Source organism: Hyperoodon ampullatus (assembly GCF_949752795.1).
Source record: "Hyperoodon ampullatus genome assembly, chromosome: 2".
Lineage (NCBI taxonomy): Eukaryota > Metazoa > Chordata > Mammalia > Artiodactyla > Ziphiidae > Hyperoodon > Hyperoodon ampullatus.
Window position 1 is genome coordinate 9,716,017 of NC_136915.1, and position 17,395 is coordinate 9,733,411.

The 17,395-nt window shown below is 46.6% G+C and overlaps 1 protein-coding gene across 3 annotated transcripts in view; it reads left to right on the plus strand.

The window, feature by feature from the left end:
• The window catches only part of VPS13D (vacuolar protein sorting 13 homolog D), a gene marked incomplete at its 5' end in the record, with an annotated part of 242,440 nt that overhangs the window by 212,444 nt on the left and 12,601 nt on the right, over positions 1–17,395 (plus strand). For all 3 annotated transcript variants that reach the window (XM_079697300.1, XM_079697301.1, XM_079697302.1), the window contains one exon: positions 16,852–16,983. In XM_079697300.1, coding sequence (XP_079553426.1) covers positions 16,852–16,983 — 132 coding nt within the window. The remainder of the gene's footprint in view (positions 1–16,851; positions 16,984–17,395) is intronic.

The window sequence follows — 17,395 nt, forward strand, 5'->3', positions numbered from 1 at the left end:
TATAAACCCTAGACCTCGCAGCCTGAAGGGTGCTTATCACAGACTCTCACCCCTACCGGCCTAACCCAGAAGTGGCGGATGGTGTGCCTGGAGAATCAGGCCACCAAGCGTTGTGTCCAGGAGCTGTGCTGTCCCTGTGTCTCTTCTGTATCTCAGCCCCTCCCCAAATGATGATCCTTCCAAATTCAGAATCTCTACTTTCACAAAATAGCAGTCACACATGCGGGTTCCAGCTTGTTTTTGCTCTGCCATCCAGCCAAGGCCATCTTCACCAGCTGGTGGCCTGGGAACTCTGAATGGGACACAGTATAGGAAGCCTTGGAAGGAGAAGAGAATGTCCAAGTATGTGCTCAGCATGCTGTAACCTTCTTTTGGTGGCCGAGGATAACTTCTGTTTATTTTGGTGCTGGGGGGCCTGCAAAAAGAGTTCTAGAGGTAGAAGAGACTAAAGGGCTGGCCACTTTCTGAGATTGCTGGAGTCTATCTAGTTAGGCTTCCATAGTCAAGGTGCTTTAAAATCCTAGAAATAGGCTCTGGTAGTCCCTGGATGGAGCTAACTCCATGGTTTGGACTCCATGAAATGATTGCTAAACCCACAGTTTAGAAGACCTTGGTAGTACTGGGTGTCTTTTAATGGGGCACCTATTTGGGGGTTCTCTTTGAGTTCATTCGGCATCAAGGAGCTATGCTGTGGCTGGTCTTTGGGGATGTGAAGAGAGAGAAATGCTAGGGGGGAGTGAGTGGTTAAATTGTAGGAAGGAATTCCGCTGCTCTTTTGAATTATTTTTGTTCCGTTTACCAGTGATTAAAGATGCCATGAGGTGGCCAGATGATCCACGAAGCGGGATTTATAGAGATGCTTATCTGCAGAGATCGTAAGACAGAGAGCACTAGAAAGTTCCAGCACTTTATGTAACATGCAGAAGGAAGCCTGGTCTGAGCTGCTTGCGTCTGAGCCATCCTTCGGAAAGGCAGCAGCACAAAGCAGCAGCTCAGGAGTCACCTCTTGGCTTATGTGTGACTCACCCTCCTTTGTCAGCATCAGGGGTGTCCCAGGCCTACCTGTTTCTCTCACCCCGAGGAACTTGTTCTTTGGAAAGCCACGTGCCCGCCCTCGCTAACTGCCTCTGCCCCCACGTTCAGAGGGAGAAACAATCTCTCGGCGGACAGGAGCGGCTGGAGGAGGGGGGTCGTGTTTGTTTTTGTGTTAGCATGGCAGGAAGCAGTGTCGTGGCCTCTGCTGCACTGGACAGGCTCCCGGATGCACCTGCTCTTCCCAGAGGCCCAGCGAGGCCCAGGCAGGAGGGCCAGCGCCCACTGCTGCCTGGTCTGTGGTGCTTGCAGGCTTGTGTCCCAACGCCTGGGGAGGCCAACTGCAAAATGCAGGTGGTGGAACACGAGCAGTGGCTGGCCCCAGATTGGGGGTGGGGGGCTTTACTCTGCTGCCCCCTCTGTCTGAAAGGGTCTAGCATCTTTCCCCTCTGCCTCCTTGGCTCTCAGCAAGTTCTCCCACATTTTGGATCCACACTTTTTTCTAGTCCTGTAGAGGAAAGCCCCGGTCCAGTGACTCACGTGGACTCAGTCTCCTTGGCTCTTGTTTCCTAGGAGAACAAGTGCTCTGAAGGTTTGGTGCCGGCTCTGACCCAGGGCATGAGTCTGGTTTTGACGAAGGCACAGAAATGCACCTGAGATGACCCCAAGTCCTCTTCTTTCTTTCATTTTTTGATTTCTCACCACCTGGACCATTAAGTCTACTTTTAAAGGGGGATAGGGAGAGGAGAACATTTCAAAGCAAAGCTGATTTGGTCTCTGAACCAGCTTGTCTTCTAGGTTGTACTTCACCCTGATGAGAATCAGAAAGGACAGTCTGTAAGCCCCTGAAATGCAATTTCCAGTGAAACACGAACTTCACTCTAGGGGCTCTGCAGCTGGAGAGCCTCACAACCAGGTCCAGATGTTCTCTCTCCCTGCGTTAGCAGGAAGGGGATTTTGGGCAAGCTGGGAGGCGGAGTGCTTTTGCTTTTACCCATTCTTGGAGTACCCCTTTTGCAGTTGGTGTCTTGCCTCCCGGGGCTCTTTAGGGTAAGTGCTGTGAGCACCTGGGTCCATTTTGGCCCTGCGTCCTCCCCCTCCCCTCCCACTCATTGCTCCGAGCTGGCCAGTTACCACAAGCAAGGGAAGACCTCTCTCCTGCTCTTGAGGTTCAGAAAGCAAGACGGTGCTGGAAAAGTAAGTAAGTTAGGTGGGGGCTGGGAAGGAGGCTGCCTGCAGAGGACCCTCAGGTTAACAAAGCAACATCGATTCCCCCCGGTGCCCACCCCCGCCCCGGCCACCATCCAGTATAGCGTGGAGCCATGCCTCCCGGTCCTGGGAGAAGTAATAGTAATGATCGAGTCATGGCCTTTCCCCTGGGGAAATCTTCACTCAGACCACCTCTTACCCAGAAGAAGGCCATTTCAGACGAAGCCTGGCCATACTCACTCCTTCTTTCCTAGTCTGCACCCAGCCCATGCTTGTCCTACAGTATGCGATCATAGAAATTTGTACTCATGCTTTGCTTCTTAAGTGCGCTTTAGACATTTTGGCATTTGTGCCTGACTCTTACCTGAATCATCTTTTTAAAAAGTAGTTCTATCGTGTGAGTTTAAAGATACGTACAAACGTGAACTGTTCTGAAAATCCAAACAGTATGTGAGCACTCACAGTGTATACACACTGTTCCCAGAACCTTGCACAACTTACCTCTTTAATTCTTACAGCAAGCCAGTGAGATTGGTACTGTTATTCCTATTTTTAAAAAGAAAATAAAAAGAACTCAATCCCATTGGCCATTAATAATCACCAAAAGGCTAGTAATGTCAACCCTGCCAGATATCTCGGTATGTGTGTATATATGTGTGCATGTGCACACATGCACAAATACATATGTATATAAGACTTTAGGTGAATCATATAGGCACAGCTATTGATGCCTAAGCAGTAAATTATTTTTAACATTATGTAATATTAGTAAATCACTTTTAACATTTATGTAATAGCAAATTGCACATATACAGCAATATCCTTAGCTAGTCCTTTACTGAGGGATGTTTCCAAATTTTTGCTATCATAAGCATCTTTTACATATATCTTTCCACATGTGTATAATTCTCTCTTTAGGGTAAATTTCTAAAAGTAGAATTCCTGGGTGAAGGGTAAATGCGCTTTCTATTTTGAAACACATTAGAAATTGCCTTCTAGGAAGTTGAAACAATTTGTACTCCCACTCTGTGTGCTTGAGAAGGCCCTTTTCTCCAGCCCTCCACCAACTCTGGCTATTCATTCATTCATTCAGAATTCCATCAAGAATTTTATGAAGTAGATACTATACTAAGAGCAAGGCATTATTCCTCTTTTAAGTCTCTGCCGACCTGAGAGGGAATGTTTCAGTGCTACTACTTGCATTTCTTCCATAACTAGGAGTGTTGCATCATCTTTTCATATTTCATTTGGCCACTTGGAGTTCTTCCTTTGTGAATTATCTTCGCATATTCTTCACCCCAATCCTTTTTAAACCCTCGAGGTCAGAATTTGTCTTCCTTTTTAGTGTGCTTGTTTTTGTTTATTTGCATCCTGTCTTGGTCCTACCCTTCCAGTAGTTGTCATTGTATCAGTGTCTCGTCCACATTGGTACATATCTTTCTTCCAAATATTTATGTAATTTAGATTAGTCACTTGGTGAATTCCATTAATGAAGTTAAAGTCTGCATCATGGCTATAAAAGGAGAGCTGACACTGCTTACTGCTCTTCATTTCCTTGCTTTAGCGTTAAGAATGAGGCTTCAATCAGATGTCTTTAGATTGTATGTGGTGTGGTCTGTTCACTGGCTTTTATCTTTTTTGTCTCCTCCTGTTTCTTAGTATTTATTTACTAGCCGTTCCTGTGGTAAAATTCGGCAGGTTAGTACTGATGCTGTACATAGTTGTATTAATAAAAATCTTGCTCTGCCTTTAGGCGGGGCCCTACTTGAAGCCAGGCCTTCCCAGGAAGCCCATCCTGCCCTCTTAGTGTGTAGGGCCAGGCCTCCTTAGTTCTCCCATCACTGAGATGTGGTCTAGGTAAGAACACCTTATCTTCCCAACTGGATTGTAAGCTTCTTGAGATCATTGTTATTGCCTTCTTTGGTATCCCTGCAGTATCTTCAGAATGCTTAACACAGTGATGACCTCAGACTATGTATTAAAGAGAGTTTTATCAACAGTCATGCTGATAAGAAGTTTACTGTGTCCATAAAGACCCAAGATCAAGTTTGATTTTGCCACTTACCAGCTGAGTGGCCTTGGTCAAACTTCATAATCTCTCTAAGGCATGGTTTTCTCCTCTGTGAAATCGAATACTCATAAAACACCTCCTTATAAGAATGTTTTGAAGCTTAGAGTCAGCACGGAATAAATGCAGCTATGGAGACAAACTGTGGACCCTGGTGACCCAGCACTCTTAGTCCTGGTGTCTTGCCACCTAAGGTTGATGGGAAAATGCAGATGTCAGAGAGCGAGTGGAGGTGGCAGTCTGCTGTTTTTCCAAAGAGTATCCTTAGAGGTTCATGTGCTCTTCTGCTTAAAGACTCTTTGTTGAGTCTGAATGTGGTTTTTTTTTTTCCAGCACGGAGCCTTGTAATCATTCGGGGACTCAGAATGATGCCACAAGTTTAAAACGTGCCGATTTCTTCTTATGCTCTGCCAGTTTTTCTTAATGGTAGCATGAGTGCCTGCACGCATGCATACAGATGTGCACGTATGTACGTGCGTGCAGGCGTGTAAAATGCTTGGAAGAAATAAAAGACGGGATCAAATTTTGCCTGGCAGAGCAACTAACATCTCTAGTAGCCTCTAAGCATTTTCCCAAATGGACTTTAATTGGTTTCCTTCTGTTCTATTTTTATTTTGTAGTCATTTTAATGTATAGGAAGCCAACTCCTTCAAATGAGACATTTTATCATTAAAACATGTTATTTAGTTTAACCGCCGTGGGCCCAGCTTCACCAACATTGATGACTGGGAAGAAGGGTTCTGAGCAGTTGTTCTCCCATGACCTAACCACAGCTGTGACCCACCAGTCTGCGACGCACATGTACCCAAACTGAAGCAGGCTGGCAGCCAAGTGTTGCCTGCATTGTGGGCTTGGCCTCTCCACCTCAGGAGGCCAGCTTCTGTCCCTCCTTGCCTCCCCCCGGTGGCCCGCAGCCCTGCTGTGGCATGTGGCATGTGGCATATGTGGCATGAGGGCCCTTCTGGCCCACGTCAGCCTCGTGTGCTGATTAGACAGGAATCAGCAAATCTGTTGAGCGCGTGTTTAATGTGACACAGATGTGGAACATGCTGCAGATCTTTCTGCTTTACAAATTTTCAGCTTTTTGCATTTCATCAGTGTTGCTTATTATTTACAGAATGTAACTTGAGACAGTAGAACAGATTGTAATTTTTTAAAAAAGGTTTGTGGGGGTGCTGATGGGGCCGCAGGGGATCTGGGAGAAAAAAATTCCAGTAGTGTGGAATGTCGTTTGCTGTCCAGACCAAACAAACCAGTTTGCCAAGGGTTGATGGACTATGGCAATCAGTCCCATTCATGTTCACACCGGCGGCACTTAATTATAAGGCAGCTTGACCTTCTTATCACCAAATAAAGAATAATCTTTTGTCACCAGGTTGAACGTCATGGCATCAGGCAGAAACGTACCCGTTGTCGAGGCACCCAAGGGTATCACTTAGCTGCCAGCTTGTGTTCTGTTTCCTTCCTGTCCAAAGAGAAAGGACACCATTGAACCTAATCCCCATTCGGACACATGGATGTTCCCCTTGCTTTATTCCTGCCCTGGCTTTATACGCAGGCACTGTGGCAAGAGCCAGAACAAAGAGAAGTCTCTTCTTTTGCCTGAGAAATCCAAGATAGTCTTGAGGGCATTGGAACGCTGGACCAGAGCCAGTTGGACCCAAGTTGAAAGGGAAGGTGTCATCTGTTGTTTGCAGAGGGCAGATTTGCCTAGAGGTGGCCTTGGTTCTGAGAAAGCTCAGCCACAGGTTAAATTCGAGGACAAACAATAAAAAAGCACCAGCTGGTCAGAAGGGAGATGAGGAGTAGGTGATTTGCTGATTCCTATATGTTTCTAGGCCAAAAGAACCTGAAACTTGGGACTGAAATAATGAAAGCCATACAGTAAAAATCCTTTGGGGAGGTTCTCCTTGGAATTTGAGCTAGTGCAGAGAATTGATCGCCTTGGTCAGAAGGTTCTGGGTTGCTTAAGTGCTGAGTGTCAACACTGGACTGGGCCGTCCGTAGGGAGCCAGGCCCCTGAGCCGTTTCCAGAGTTCCAGGCCCTGCTGCTCTTTTCCTTCCTGGAAAAGTGCAGATGCTGCATGGTCCCCCGAGGCCAACAGGCAGCTGTCCAGTTGCCCCCTCGGGAGGACATGACCCAGGTCAATAACTTTCTAGTGTCCGTCCACGAGGGAATGATCAGCATTCCTACGCCCCAGGGGTTTCTGGGTTGTTACCAACTCCCAGCCCTTCCCCGATTGGGTCTCGAGGAGGAGTTCCCCGACGGACGGCCCCTTCTCCAGCCTCGGCTTCAGAAGCAGCAGCTCTGGCTCCCCTGCCGCCGGTCCTGCACAGGCTTGTGGCCTTCGGTCTGGTCATTTAGCGTCTGTGTATTGAGCTGGGGTACAGTGATGCATGGAAGAGACGGGAAGCTCTGGCTCCACGTGGCTTCCATTCAACTCCCGTCACACTCTCCAGGCCACGGCTTATTCAGAACACGAGGCCCCTCCCTGGAAAAGGTTGGTGCCTGGAGAAAGGGTGTGTGCTGTGTCACCGGCTGGCTCCGCTACCCTTCCAGGGTCACAGTTTCTCCCTCAACCGCCTCAAGTCTAACCTCAGGGCCTGAAACAGACCCTGTTTATCCCTGTGAGTGAGGCAACTGTATGTAAACTTTCATTCTCATGGCAGTTGCTAATCTTCAGTGTCCTCATCCGTTTTTTGTTTGTTTGCTTTTTTGACTGCACCGGGTCTTCCTTGCGACATGCAGGCTTCTTAGTTGCGGCATGCAAACTCTTAGTTGCTGGGCTTCCCTGGTGGCGCAGCGGTAGAGAGTCCGCCTGCCGATGCAGGGGACACGGGTTCGTGCCCCAGTCCGGGAAGATCCCACATGCCGCGGAGCGGCTGGGCCCGTGAGCCATGGCCGCTGAGCCTGCGCGTCCGGAGCCTGTGCTCCGCAACGGGAGAGGCCACAACAGTGAGGGGCCCGCGTACCACAAAAAAAAAAAAAAAAAACTCTTAGTTGCGGCATGCATGTGGGATCTATTTCCCTAACCAGGGGTGGAACCCGGGCCCCCTGTAATGGGAGCGCGGAGTCTTACCCACTGGACCACCAGGGAAGTCCCTCCTCGTCCGTTTTTGAAGCATCTTCTCTAGTGCCCTCTTTCTCCTTTTCCACCTCACCTCCACCAGTACTCTGTTAGATAGTAAACGGTTGTATAAAGCTTCCGGCCTGAATGAATAGGTGGTTTTGAAAAAGCACACAAATCACAAAGTAGGTCCTCAGAGAGCTGCAGCACCCAGACCTGCTTGGCTTTGGTCACGAGGGAGGGAGGCCCTTCACACAACAGAGTGTGGAGGCCCGGGGCTGGGGGGATGCTAAGGACACAGCCCACACCGCCCGCCCCCCCACTCAGTCAGGGCCATTCCATTTTCAGGGGTTGGATGTATTCAGGTGATCTTGCAGACTTCATTGAGAGACAGTGTTCTATCCCCAAAAACCTCTGTTATGATGGCTTTTATTAATGGCAATATTCTAAAACTCTGTTCATTCCAATTCTAAAAATTTGACATTTGGTAAAGTTTGTTGAGCTGCTAGATTGATTAGCTCTTAGCTCTTTTAAAAAGTTCTTTAAGCAGATGAGACATGAATGGAGTAAGTCAGGTGAGGAAACACTTAGGCAGTAGTTCCTGTAGAAAACACCTATATAACCAAACATTTGATGTACCCCTTATGAATTATCCTTACATATCCAGTAAACCATGTTTCCCATAGTGTGCTGTCAGGCTAAAAAATTTAAATCTGAGTTTTAAAAGTTAATGTGTTTTGGTATTTTAAATTGACTTGACACTCAGTAATTCAGAATAAGGGTAGGGGAGAGGGAGGAAACTTTTATGAGTACCTACTATGTGCCAGGCACTGTGCTGTGCACTTTTCATATATTATCTCAACATTATTAACCAAGTAAGTATTGTATTCCCATTTATTGATAAGGAAACTGAGGCTGAGAGAAATCCAGTAACTTCCTCAGGATCCCTCAGCTAATAAGTGACTGGACAGGAATTCAAGTTTGTTTGTCTTTTTCCAAAGATTTGTGTTCTTCCCTACACCACCATGCTTCTAAATTTCATCCCTCTCTTAAAGGGGGTCAACTTTTGGGAGAAGGTAGATCATGTAAAGAAAGAGATTATGTAATTTTTGCTAGAAATCAATCTGAAAATAATACGGTTTGTTTAATTTAATCAACTTGTTAGCATTAGCATTTGCACTTAATAGCTACAAAATAAGTTTACCAGGAACTGTGTATTTTGGCCCATGTGAAACATCTTAGGATTGGCATTAGAGGTGACAGGTTAGTAGGGAAACTGACCATGGTCTGAGAGATTCCTATAAAGCACCATACTGTGAATCAGAATGTTGTGCTTAGAACATAAATGAAGCTTGCGTTTTTAAATGCCTTGGTTTTGTAGTGATGTTGAAAGTTGCAAACCACCTTATAAGTTGTCAACTACTTTTTGAAAAAGCAAAGCAAATCCAGAATGCATGCAAAAGTTAATTGTTTTAGGAAATCCAAGGCTCTCAGACTATAATCTCAGTATGATATTATCCACTTGATTGGAATTCGTTATGAAGCGAGTCTGCCTTACCCCTCCCCCCAGCTTCATGAGCAGGTAGTCTCACCCCTGAGGCAGTTAGTTGACTAGGAAAAAAAAGCTCTGAATTAGTCTTGTTCTTAGAGTTTAAATCCCAGTAGGCATATCTGTTGGCATTAGTCCTGCGAGCTGTCACAGTTGCAACGTCATGGGGTCCCCCAAACATGTGTTAGGTTATAGGAAGCCTTGACCCCTATAAACAAGTCAGGTGTGAATCCCACTGTGGAGAAAGCCCAGCCCAGGAAATGTCCTCCCCACTGCAGGATGTCAAATCACTAAAAACTTAACAGCAATAATAATATAATTTCTAACCGTTTCATGGATCAACATCTTTCCCACATTTTCAGTTGCAACAATACAATATGGGGTTTTATGTGTTGTTACACGCACGACTTCAGAACCCTGGGGAGAGGTAAGTAGAATGTTGACGAGGAAGCGGAAGGGAAAGGGGACTATTTCAGTGTGAAGCAGTTTCCCCAATAAGAAAACTAAGAGGGAAAGATTGGATGTTGGATCCTAGCCCATCTTGGTGGTTTCAGCCACCGAGGCTAAGCTAAGTTAGGGCCCCTCTCGGGCACCCATGGCATCCTCTGCAGATCCATCATCACTGTTGTCGTCATCATGATCAGTAGCATTTTATCGAGCGCATATTACGTACCAGGCACTGTTATAAGCGCTGTACACATACTGACTCCTCACAGCAACCCCATTAGAATCCCCATTTTATAGATGAGGAAACCAAGGCTCCAGGAGGTTACACAACTGGCCGTAGGTCACAGTTTGTAAATGGTGGAAGTGGGATTCAAACCCAGCCGTCGTATTACACTCCCTCTATCCTAGGGCTCCCCTGCCGCATTATAATTGTGTTTCTGTTTCTCCTCCATTAGACTCCAGGAAGCTCCCTGGAAACTCCATTCATCTCTGTCTTCCTAAAGGCCTAGCGCGGCCTGTGCTCAGGAAGAAGAGTTCATTAAATGGGGTGGGCGTGGGGGCAGAGGCAGGCAGAGGCCAGTCCCAAGGCTCAGTTAGTAATTCATTTACCTCTACTGACAGAGGGTTGCTTTCTGCCCAAACTTTTTTTTTTCTTTTTCTTTTTTTTTGTGGTACGCGGGCCTCTCACTGTTGTGGCCTCTCCCGTTGCGGAGCACAGGCTCAGCAGCCATGGCTCACGGGCCCAGCTGCTCCGCGACATGTGGGATCTTCCCAGACTGGGGCACGAACCCATGTCCCCTGCATCGGCAGGCGGACTCTCAACCACTGAGCCACCAGGGAAGCCCCCAACCTTTTTTTTTTTTTTCATGTGTTCAAAATCCAAATTGTCGTTGGATATTTGGTCCAATTTTCTTGGTTCAAGATTTAACGCAGCCGCAGCTCAGGGGTTATCACTAAACCTGTGGGTGGAATACTACCTCTGAGCAGGTTCTAGAAAGTGGCATTCTGTCTAGAATTCCTATGGGTGGAGTACTACCTCTGAGCAGGTTCTAGAAAGTGGCATTCTGTCTAGAATTCCTATGGGTGGAATACTACCTCTGAGCAGGTTCTAGGAAGTGGCATCCTGTTTGTCACGCAACTATGGGGAAGAGTTTCTCCTGTGAACTGAGCCTGACTTCAGAGGTTTCCAACCTCTAGTAGTCTTCTCTGATTACAGTTTGCACTGAAAGGAGTAAAATATGTTAGTGGAGAGGAAGTGCTTTTCCACTTAGTCTTTGGAAGTGGATGCAGTCGTGAGGAGAGGGCTCCAGGTCAGAGGTCAGATGTCACCCATGGCATGGCAGGCCTGGTGATCGTCCAGACAGTGCGACGCAGTGGGTATCAGAGGAAGCTTTAACCAATTCATACACTCCAGTGCAGAGAGTGCTGTTTCAAGAGACTGTTGAGTTCCTTTTAGAGAGCTGACAAATGTTTGACTGAACCATTCCATCAAGAATTCCGGTACAGTAAGTCCCCTACATACGAACGAATTCCGCTTTGAGAGCACGTTCGTAAGCCCAATTTGTTCTTAAGTCCAACGAAATTAGCCTAGGTACCCAACTAACACAATTGGCTATATAGTACGGTACTGTAATAGGTTTATAATACTTTGCACACAATCATACATTAAAAAGAAACACAAAAAATAAAACATTTTCAGTCTTACAGTACAGTACCTTGAAAAGTACAGTAGTACGGTACAACAGCTGGCATACAGGGGCTGGCATCGAGTGAACAGGCAAGAGGAGTCACTGACTGGAGGAGGGAGAGGAGGTGGGAGATGGTAGAGCTGAAGGATCGTCAGCAACAGGCGACGGAGGGCGAGCTGCCATGTCACTCACGCCTGATGCTGATGGAACGCATGTTCGCATCTTTGAAAGTTCGCAACTTGAAGGTAGGGGGCTTGTAGGGGGCTTGCTGTGTCTTGTAGTTGTCATTCATCAACAGGTAGTATTTGAAGAGATAGTCTGGGTTGACCTTCTCAGCTTAATTATTTGTGCCCCGTCCAGCACAGTATATACAGGTTAAATATTTAATTAAAACAAAAGTCTCGGACACACGTAAAGTAAATGCAAGAACAATCCATCACTTTGTTGGGGTGAGTACACACAGCCCCTAAGGAGGATGGCATTCATCAGTTGAATAAACATTCTGTTAAGCTAGGAAGTCACATGTTTGACACACACACTGTCTCCTCATTTACTGATTATTTTTGAACTTGGTTGATAGACATTGGCCATGACAGATTCCTCAACCAACTAATATCTTAACTCAAGCTGTACAGGGGTATGTGTATGTGTGTACAACATCTGTCTTCAACTAATAGAACTATGACATAGTTACTCATTATGGAAGCAAAGAACAAATAATAGCTGGCCAACTGTTGACCCTCAGGCTGAAAGGCAGGATCAACCAAGAGAATGGAATTGGTTAGATCTCCCTGTGTCACCTTGTTTGGATTTACTGTTGCTTCAAGAAAATGGCAGGGATTGTTTCCATTACTCTGATCTTTGGCTTTGGCTCCAGCGTATGTCAGATAGCAGTGGCCAGATGCAAACTTGCTCGGTATTGATCTCTCCCACTAGGTGGGTATCTGCAGTGTATCAGCCACTGTATCAGCAGCCCCTTCCCCGGGGGGAGAGTCGTCCATGCTGTACAGCCAACTCCCTGACATTTTCATGGAGTTCAAAGCCCAAGTTCGTTTGGTGCTGACATTTTGGATTAGCTGGTTGACTGGAAGGCCTGCTTCTTTCTATACACTGTGAAATTTCTAAACCGCAGCAGCTGAGGGCTTAAAATGGCCGACAGACCCCCAGCTGGCAGCAATTAAGTGCACCACAGCCCTTCGGCTAAACAAAGGTTTGTGGAGGCACGGTTGCTGCATATGCACTAAGCAGACTCGGCTGTAAACTCTCTTTTGTGTTGAGTGTTAGTGAGAGACGCTGTCAGCTAATGAGAGGTGAGTGGGTGGAGTTTCGCCACCTCTTGTTTAATGATGCGTTATCCCCGGGATGGTGGTCCCAAGACCCTGCCCAAGAGGCAGCAGATCTTGACAGTGAAGGTGATCGTGAGAGAAGGAGCAAGGCAACCAGAGGAAGCCAGAGGATAGTCTGAGGACGGTCCAGCAGTGACAGGCAGGAGTAGCATAGAAGCTGATCTTTCTGCTCTGGTGCCTGTGTGCGGGCTCCACGTCTGCGCCACTTTTTTAATGGACTCCATTATGCTGTAGGTTGAAAGGGGAAGGTGGGCATGAGAAGACAAAATGCTATTTTAGGGCTTCCCTGGTGGCGCAGTGGTTGAGAGTCCGCCTGCCGATGCAGGGGACACGGGTTCGTGCCCCGGTCCGGGAAGATCCCACATGCCGCGGAGCGGCTGCGCCAGTGAGCCATGGCCGCTGAGCCTGCGCGTCCGGAGCCTGTGCTCCGCAACGGGAGAGGCCACAACAGTGAGAGGCCCGCGTACCGCAAAAAAAAAAAATGCTATTTTATACCCATTCAAGCAGCAAAAATTTAAGGGGCTAGATCAGTGCTATCTAATACACAATTTAATTTGAGTTAATTTAAATGAAAAATTTTAGGGCTTCCCTGGTGGCGCAGTGGTTGAGGGTCCACCTTCCGATGCAGGGGACACGGGTTCGTACCCCGGTCCAGGAAGATCCCACATGCCACGGAGCGGCTAGGCCCTTGAGCCATGGCTGCTGAGCCTGCGCGTCCGGAGCCTGTGCTCCGCAACGGGAGAGGCCACAACAGTGAGAGGCCCGCGTACCGCAAAAAAAAAAAAAAAAAAGAAAGAAAGAAAAATTTTAAATTCAGTTCCTTAGTCACACTGGCCACATTTCAAGTGTTAGTAGCTACGCATGGCCAGTGGCTGTGTACTGGACAGTACCAAGTGTTGGAAGGTATATAGTTTACCAGGTTCTCTGAAGTACATTGTTGGTGGGTGTGTAAACTGGTTCAGCCTCTCTGAAAACAACTTGAGTTATCTTGTTAGGTGAACATTCATGCCCTGTGTGTGTGTCCAGCAAACACCTCCTAGATATATACCCAAAGAAACTCTTGCCCAGGGTCTCCAGGAGACAGGTACAGGAATGTACATAGCAGCATTGTTTGTAAGAGCAAAACGTGGAAATGATCCATGTGCCATCAACAGGAAGCTGGGTGAATGATGGTGTGTTCATACAGTGGAATAATTACGAGCCGGTACAATTAGTGAATTGTAGCTGCACACAAAAGAATGATTGAATCTTAGCAATATGACTTCAAGGAGGAAGAAGTAAGTCCCAAAACATAAAAAGGCAGTGCCGTCCTTTTTCAGAAGCCCAAAACAATGAAAACCAGAGAACGTAACAGGACTACTATACCAGAACATACTTTGAAATGTGATAAGACTACGTGCAGAGGAAAAGTAAAGGAACGATAAGTACAAGATTCAGAGTAGTGGCTGTCTCAGATAGACGAGGAAGAAGGAGGGACAGGGAGGGGGAGGGGCAGCAGAGGACCACACAGACAAGATTCGAGTTATGGTCAGACAATGGGGTTTTCGTGCTAGGGATAGTGGTTTCAAAGATGTTTATTATATCATTTAAAACAGATAAAAGGCCAGTGATGATAGTGGGCCCTAAACGGAGGATAATGATGCATCTAGTCCTAAAGTCCAGTTTACAACAAAAATGAATCGAGTCCTTTCCTTCCAAATGCTCATAGGCTCACTGGAACATACATGAAAGTGACTTAAGAACAGTCACTTAACAGCTGTTTTTCAGATACCAACATTGTATTAACTGAATCCCAGAGTGAACAAATTGAGGGTTACCACCACGTACAGCCACACTGGTTTCAGAGGGTTACTTGAATTTTCAGGGCGATCGTCAATACATGAAGAAAACAGTCCCATCACACAGTGGCCCGCACTGAAGAATATCACTTTAAACTTTCTGCTGGCTTAGGTTTGGGACTAAATTTGTTCACATACAAATGGTTTTAACCCACACACTCCCCAGCCTCTCAACTTGGACCTCAGAATTGAACATTTCAGTTAAGTTTTGGAGAAGAAAGAATAGTTTTTCGGATTCCAACAATGATAAGGAAGCAGGGGATTACGGGAAGAATTCCTTTAATCCAGCTCTGTTTCTAGTGAGAGTATGTCTAAATCACCCCTTCTAGAAGTATTCCCTACATTTATAAGACCACAAGAGAGGCTTCGTTTCCTCCCACAGCAAAGTTGAGCTCGCTCGCTCTCCTGTATCTGTGAACAGTGAGCCTTGAATGCCGCATGACCTCCTCCAAGCAGCAGGATCTGAACTCTAGATCCAACCTTCCCTTGGTGTGTGGTTGATCACGGATGGAGGACCTTGGAAATGGGAAGATAGTTTGCAGCCAGTTGGGGAGGCAGATAAGCAAGTATTTTATCTAAGTGGGATGTGAAGCAAATGTGTTTTGAGCACATGACCGAATCTGACTTGTTTTTGAAAGGGTCATTCTCGTTCCTGTGAGGAGAATGGACAGGAGTGGAAACAGAAAGAATAAGTTATAAGACTATAGTAACAATCCGTTACAAATCCAGAGATCACTTGTCAGTTATGAGAGAGATGGAGAAATAGCGAGATGTGGGGTACATGTGGAAGCCGAGCCTCCGGACCTCCCAGTAGATCAGGGAGTCAGGATGAAACATTACATTGAAAGACGAGGAGCAGGCCTGTCACATCTTCCTGGGGCCTTTGGGCTTCTGCCACAGTGCCCGAACCTCTTTCAGGAGCTTCAGGGGTGCCTTGGGGAAAAGATACTTTCTTAGCCTGTCCTGGACAGTGTTTGAAATGACAATCGCTGTTTCGCTGGGCAAGGAGATAAGAACAGGACTCAGCTACCTGGAAAAGTACACCACGCTCCTTCCCCTGGGTTCCTCTCACTCACAGTGTTTTCCAGCATCCTTACACCAGCAGTTGTCAAGCTTCCCTATGACGGGTGAACTCTGTGAGCGGCTCCCTACACTGCCCTCCGTATTTTCAACCAGTAGTTGGGATCTAAATAGCCAGCAGTGGGCCTCAGTCCTGAAGAAGGAATTGAGACTGTGCACAGCAGGAATATGTGAATATATTAATATCATATCAATAAAATTGGGTTGTTTACCCATTCCCTTGGTGCAGATGGTCGAAACTTCTTTTTAGTCTCACTTGGAGAACGCAATTAGTAGCACTTGGGGCATCCTTATTACTGAGCTTTTAAAACATTATCACTGGATGTCTGGTTTTCCAGCCCATGTCAAACATTACCCAGGTCAGGGACTTGAGGCAGCGTGGCCTGTTAGGCGGAGTGTTGACATGGGCCCAGGAGGGCTTTGCGTCCTCCCAGGTTTGCAGCTAACCCGCTGACTGTTTCTGTCCATATCTTTACCCTGATTCACCCACCAGGCACTTCTCTGCCCTTGCAAGTAAGTCTTTCCACTGCTGTTAGCACACGATCCTGGAGTGCTGATTCAGTGTGTAAGCCTAGGCCTCGCTTGTAGATATGTCTAGAGAGGGGTGTTTTGCTTCAATGGAATCCAGGAACAAATAATGAAAAGTACACCAAGTACAAGGCCGAGGACAGACCAGGCACACTCTTATCAGTCATCTGAAATATGCACAGCCTTTCCAAAACAAATATGGACTCCTGTTTCTAGGAAAACACCAAAAAGTACTTATCAATTACCCTGTATATGGTTTGTGGAAAAAGACAACATCAGCCTACCCTGAAAGCCATAGCAAAGCAGATTCCTTTTGGGCAACGGACAGCTGAGGGCCATGAGTGAGAGCCGCTGCAGAATCCCAGACTGTGGCCTGGGACCAGTCCATGGAGCCTTTCTTCTCCCTCCTGTGATCACTGTGTCCCTCACCCTACACCCAGGCAGCTGAGTTCATCCTAGAAGAAGCTGAGAAGCTTGGTGTGTTCTGACTCATGCCCAAAGCCTCTCTTCTTCCTGACCCTTTACAAGTCCAGAGGTGCCTCTCCTGAAGAGATTCCTAGAAAAATAGAGTGTGACCAAGTGGAAGTCCAGTAATAATAACCAAAACAAGAGCCACTGTTGGTAGATAGCCTGCATTCTGTCAAACATGGACTTGATGGGCATGATTTTGTTTGATCTTCACGGCAGCCCTGTGAGGCGGGTGTCATCATCCTATTTTACAGAGAGAACTGGAACTGAGGGTTGAAGAAGTTAACTGACTTGTCCATGATCACATAGCTAGAAAATGGCAGCGGTGAGGTTCTTGTTCAAAATTGGAGTCTTTAACCACTTTCTTCTAGTGCATTCACGGGGGGTACTAAATGTAGTTTAATTCCGGTCACCAGATTTAGAGTATGTCCTGCATTAAGTGGTGTTTTTATCTGAGACGAGGAAGGAAGGGAAATCATTTTGACGTTTCACACTTAACCTCTTTGCTTTTTGTCCATTTCCCCACCTAGGACCCAAGCACAGAGGGTACGGAAACCGCGGTGCTGCACAGGGCCCCAGGGCCTGCTTCCCCGCTATTCTGAGAGCCAGGCCGAAGGGCAGGAGCAGCTCTTCAAGCTAACAGACAACATACAAGACGAATTGTAAGTTGGAGCCGTGGGACACCAGCCCTTCTGGTTCACCACGTTGTCTTTTCTGGCTTTGAGTCTGAGAAGTTTCTATCCGATCTGAGTATCACCGTGACTCTTAGGCCTTGGAACTGGTCAACAAGATTCCTTGGCCCAGATGTTTTATAGATTCAGATATAACAATGGTTCTCAAACTGAGTTCCATAGCGGGACCTTAACGTTGGCAATCTCTTTCTAATTAGTTCAAAAAGAGAAGATAAAACGTTCTCAATCTAAAGGTTTTTTGCCCCGTAAAACTTTCCTAAACTTTGGTGTTTTGTTGTTTGCTGCAGAATGCTAGTAAAACAAAACAGATAAACAACAAACAACTGGTAGCTGAAAATTTTGGAAATGCAGTGTTCTTAAGGTTGTTTTGTTATTCTTTGAA